Source organism: Brachypodium distachyon, chromosome 3 (assembly GCF_000005505.3).
Source record: "Brachypodium distachyon strain Bd21 chromosome 3, Brachypodium_distachyon_v3.0, whole genome shotgun sequence".
Taxonomy (NCBI): Eukaryota; Viridiplantae; Streptophyta; class Magnoliopsida; order Poales; family Poaceae; genus Brachypodium; species Brachypodium distachyon.
In genome coordinates, this window is record NC_016133.3 from 8,053,106 (window position 1) to 8,057,668 (window position 4,563).

Consider the following 4,563-nt stretch of genomic DNA (forward strand, 5'->3'; position numbering starts at 1 on the left):
AAGATGTTGAGTCGTCTCCTTGACACAGGAGCACTTACCCTAGCACTTCCTCTGATTAAATCGGGGACACTTGTTATAGATCACAAGGAGACTTGTGTGCCTACCTAGTACTACTGTTTCAAAATATTGGAACCTACACGACTTTTGCCATAAGCTGGACCCACATGTGTTATTATGATAGATGCATGCAAGAAAAGGGATATTATTTTATTGCTTATGGCTATCATTAATCGAGTGCACTATTGATCATGATCTTTGCAGCGATGAATGACCGTGATAAACATATTTTATAAGAGTTGCGAAAGAGGAACATAATGGAAATAGCATCATTGATGTTTTTCATGAATCATAGATGGGCATTTCATGTGAATCACAAGAGTTGTAACACCTTAATTTTCTTTCAAATTTATAAGTAGCGAACGTTCGACCTTTCGTCTCCGGAGCAAACACTTTTTTGATTATCCAATCGGGAAGACGTGACTGCAATAGCGCCATATTCTGCAGGCAATTTTAATTTTGCGACAACGGTAACTTAGTTTTGTATGGGCGAAACTTTACTCCAGGATTGTAGCAACTTCAGTTTTGTGAAGCCGGCAATTTTAGTAGCTGTTTGGATCTGAGCCAAAGCCGGCCCGACCAAAAAATTGACGTGCCCAGGCCATTTGGCTGCTCTTTGGATGGACTTAAAAAAATTGGCCAGCCCAGTCCTGGCTTGCCAACGTGCGCTAGTGCTTTTTTTAGCCGATACGTAGGCGAGCCGCGGCGCTGGATTCATTCGCCAACGATTTGGCCGCAAAATCAGTTCCCTCTGATTTCTCTTTCCCGCGAACAAAAAGGTTCCCTGATTTCTCTTCTCTGTTCTCACAAAACTGAACAGACATCGAGCGAATTAAGTTTAAGTATAGATGCGTAGCTGCATGTATGCTCTATCATGTCTCATCTCACAGCACCAAAGCATACAAAGAAACTAACAACTCCAATGGGATCCTCAAATTTTGTCCCCAAATGTCTTTTTTGGGTCATTTGGAGAGCAAATGGACATGTGTTCGTTCCATGTTCGTCCTCATCACCCAACCACATCTCTCAAATTTCTCTCCCAAATTATCTTTTTCTTCTGTTTATTTTTTCTCCTTTCCATTTTACTTTTTTTTCTCATTTTTCCATCTCGTTGTGTGGCCGGGGCGGACAAAAGAGAGTACATGACAATGTTCGGACACCCCAAATCTCCCCAAAATTTGGAACAAGTTTGAGAGATGTGTCCGGACAAACATGACATTTTGTCAGTTTAGGGGATGCCATTGGAAATTTTTTGGGCAAAATGTCCATATACCCTAAATAGGACATTTGGGATAGTTTTGGGGATGTCATTGGAGATGCTGTAACATTGAAGTTTGTTTCAACCGTATCTTTCTCTTTTTTGAGGGTAAGTATCTGTCCTCAAATACGTGGTTTACCTCCGCTTCTTTGAGTTTGCATGCATGTGTGATCTTGATATTTAGTTAAACTAAAACTTGAAACTCATGATTAATGTTAATTGTTGTTTTTGCAAAAAAATTTTGTTAATTGTTGTTTGCAAAGGAATCTGATAAATTAGCATCAAACCAAACGATGCCCCAACCATTTTGCCAAAAAGTTGATCAATAAGTTGGTCACAAACCAAACAAGTACAATTTACCAATATTTTGATCATGCCTTGTTTTGGTTATGCCAAATTTTTGATAAGATCTAATTGGGACTCAAATCAAACGTACCACAGTCCCTCACGCAAAACTTCGGAGCAAATGTTTCCGAGGGGATTTCCCAGATTTTCTTAACATCGGAGATGGCCTAATAAACAACCAATTTATCACCCCCCGCTCAAAAAAAGGAAAAAATAAATCCAACCAAGATCACCCCTGAGTGTTTATCTTTTCTTAAAAAAAATCACCCTGGCGATCGTTTACGACCGATCCAACGACGTGTTCGGCTTCCTTCCGCGCTCGACACGTGTCCTTTTCGTGGTGAAAAATAAAACCGAGCTTGCGCTTGTGGGTTGCCCCCACGTTTCTCTTCTGCCTTATCCTTCTCTCGTCCACTCGTTGCTATCTCCTCAGCGGCTCTTGCGGGAGTTTTCGTTCCCGACCCCTTATCCTCATTGCCATGGAATAGACCTCACCGGCGCTGCTGGGAGCGGCGAGCGGACGAGCTGCGACCGGGCACGACACTGCTGTGACAGACGGACGGCGGTTCTGCGAGCGGCGGGCGGAGGAGCTGCGAACTGCGGACGGCGTTGCTGCGAACCGCGGCCGGCGCTCCTGGAACGGGAGGCAGTGCTGCGACCGGCGGCCTACACTGCTACAAACGGCGGTGGGAGGTGGTGCGAATGGATGCTGAAGGTGCTTCCAAGGGAGGCACGACGCTGCTACAAACATCGGCCGGGGGTGATGCGACCGGGCGAACGGCGTTTCTGCGACGACGGCGCTGCTTTCAACGATGGCAATGGAACAAATCGCAGGCGGCGCTTCTGGAGATGGAGCCAGGAATGCGAGCGGCGGTCGACGCTGCTACGATGGCGACAGGAGGTGCTTCGAACGGAGGCCAACGTGCTGCAATGACGGTGCTGCAGCGGAGGTAGTGCGGGCAGCGCGGCGATGGTCGTGGGAGCGCGGCGGCAGCAACGACGCTCCTGCGAACAGTAGTGGTGCAGCGACCACGGCCAGTGGCGCGGCGATCGGCATGGCCACAACAGCAGCGCTGCGACGGTATGACGAGAGGCAGTTCTGTTCTACGAGAGGGGGCTTCGTCAGGATGATCAGACGGCCCGGCACTGGCTAATCTGACGGCTCTGGAGGCGGCCGATCGTTGGGAGCGTGGCCCTTGTTTATTATTGGGCCCCAGCCGCCCAATAATAAAGTCCCAATCTCCCTCCTCTCTCCCTGCCCTAGCATCGTAGCATTAGCAAGATCCCAGTGACGACAGCTCCTAGAGGATATCATCGTCTGGGAGATCCTGACGCGCCTGCCGGTCAAGCCCCTGCTCCGGTGCCGCGCCGTGTGCCGATCCTGGCGCCGCCTCCTCACCTCGGACCCGAAATTCCTCCTCGCGCACCACCGCCGCCAGCCCTCGCTTCAGCTTGTCAGCACCGGGGACGCCGTAGAGAGCGGTCTCGACGCCCTAGACCACCGCGCGGGCGAGCGCCGCCCCGTCGCCCGGACGGACCGGGCTGTCACCGCCGAAGACCTCGAAGTGGTCGCCGCCTGCGACGGCCTCCTCATCTTCTGCGCCTACAACGGCCTACACATCTGCAACCCGTCGACCCGCCAGCGCGCGCCGCTGCCGCTGCTCAACGGCACCCGCGTCTCGGCCCTCTTCCCTCACTGCCCGTCCGGGTCGTACCGGGTGCTGTGCTGGGTACAGAGACCAACCGAGGCCGAAGACAGCCGTGCGGTCTACTACGTGCACACCGTGGGATCCGCCGAGGTCAGATGCGTAGGAGAGCCCCCCGAGCCATGGCCGACAGGGGATATCGCCCAAATGATGCCGATGCTGGAGTTCTTCCACCCGCATGTCCTCGTCCAGGGCAAGGTTCACTGGAAACCGGTGAAGTTGCCTGGCCGCAAACACGACAACATGCTGGTTTTCGACACGGTGGCCGAGTGCTTCCAGCATATCAGTACCCCGGTCGAGGGTCCCTGGGCTGAGCCATTAATTCGAGATGAATGGCACGCTTGGGTTGTACCAATACAATGATCTCCGCACAGCTGATCTCTGGGTGCTACTGGACTATGAGAACCAGGTCTGGTCGTTCAAGTACAGAATCGAATTGCAGATGCCCATCATTTTTCTGGTGCCAGACACAGAGGGAGATGTGCTGGTTACTTCAGGAGGCAGGGGCGTGCAATCGCTGTGTCTGCAATATGTGTCTGCTTCTAATAGCAGCGTGTTGACCCGGTATCAATGGAACATTCGTCTAAAGCTTAAGAGGCTCAGGTTCAAAGAAAGCCTTGTCCGGCATGCCTTTTTCCCGACAGAAGGTAATGGTGGTGTAGATGAACTACCATTGTTTGATGGGTTGTCAACTGCAGCGGTGCTTCGTGATGATGATGGTTCTGAGCTGCATTGAGGAAAATGTAGTAATCCACTCCGGCCAGGTCAATTATTGCATCGTAACAAGAGTGGTCAGGCTTCTACTAGTTGATGGTTTTTGCTTTCTGGTTATGTCCAAGTTGTGTTGCGCATCAAGCAGAAACCCCCAAGTCTCTGGTGTGCTCTTCTTTTTTTTTAGTGATTTGGTATTGGTATGGTGGGAATGCGAAATAAGTGTCAATTTGTGCCTTTTAGCTTTAACTCTCCGGATCTATCTCATAAGAAACTCTGGCAGTTTCCTGTAAGGCGAGGCCAAACCAGTCGACCACTCAAGACAAGACCACGTTCAGTGATCGGTAGACATATATTATAGCCAACGGCACCAAACAATCCCTGATCTAGACGCGATCCACACAAGCATACAGGACGCGACTTCTTCTGCAGGAAAGAGAATTCAACTCTGCAAAGGACAAAGTTGGGGCACTCTTTTTTTTTAGA

General features: G+C 50.3%; 1 protein-coding gene across 1 annotated transcript; it reads left to right on the forward strand.

Annotated features, from left to right (window-relative positions):
* Positions 1-2,952: 2,952 nt before the first annotated feature.
* LOC100841741 (F-box protein At5g49610-like) lies at positions 2,953-4,326 on the forward strand (the record flags this gene model as incomplete). Its single annotated transcript, XM_010235818.3, is given in 2 exon segments — positions 2,953-3,684; positions 3,686-4,326. Coding segments are annotated over 2 exon segments (1,149 nt in total), but the record flags the coding sequence as incomplete, so codon positions are not given.
* Between the last annotated feature and the right edge of the window lie 237 nt (positions 4,327-4,563).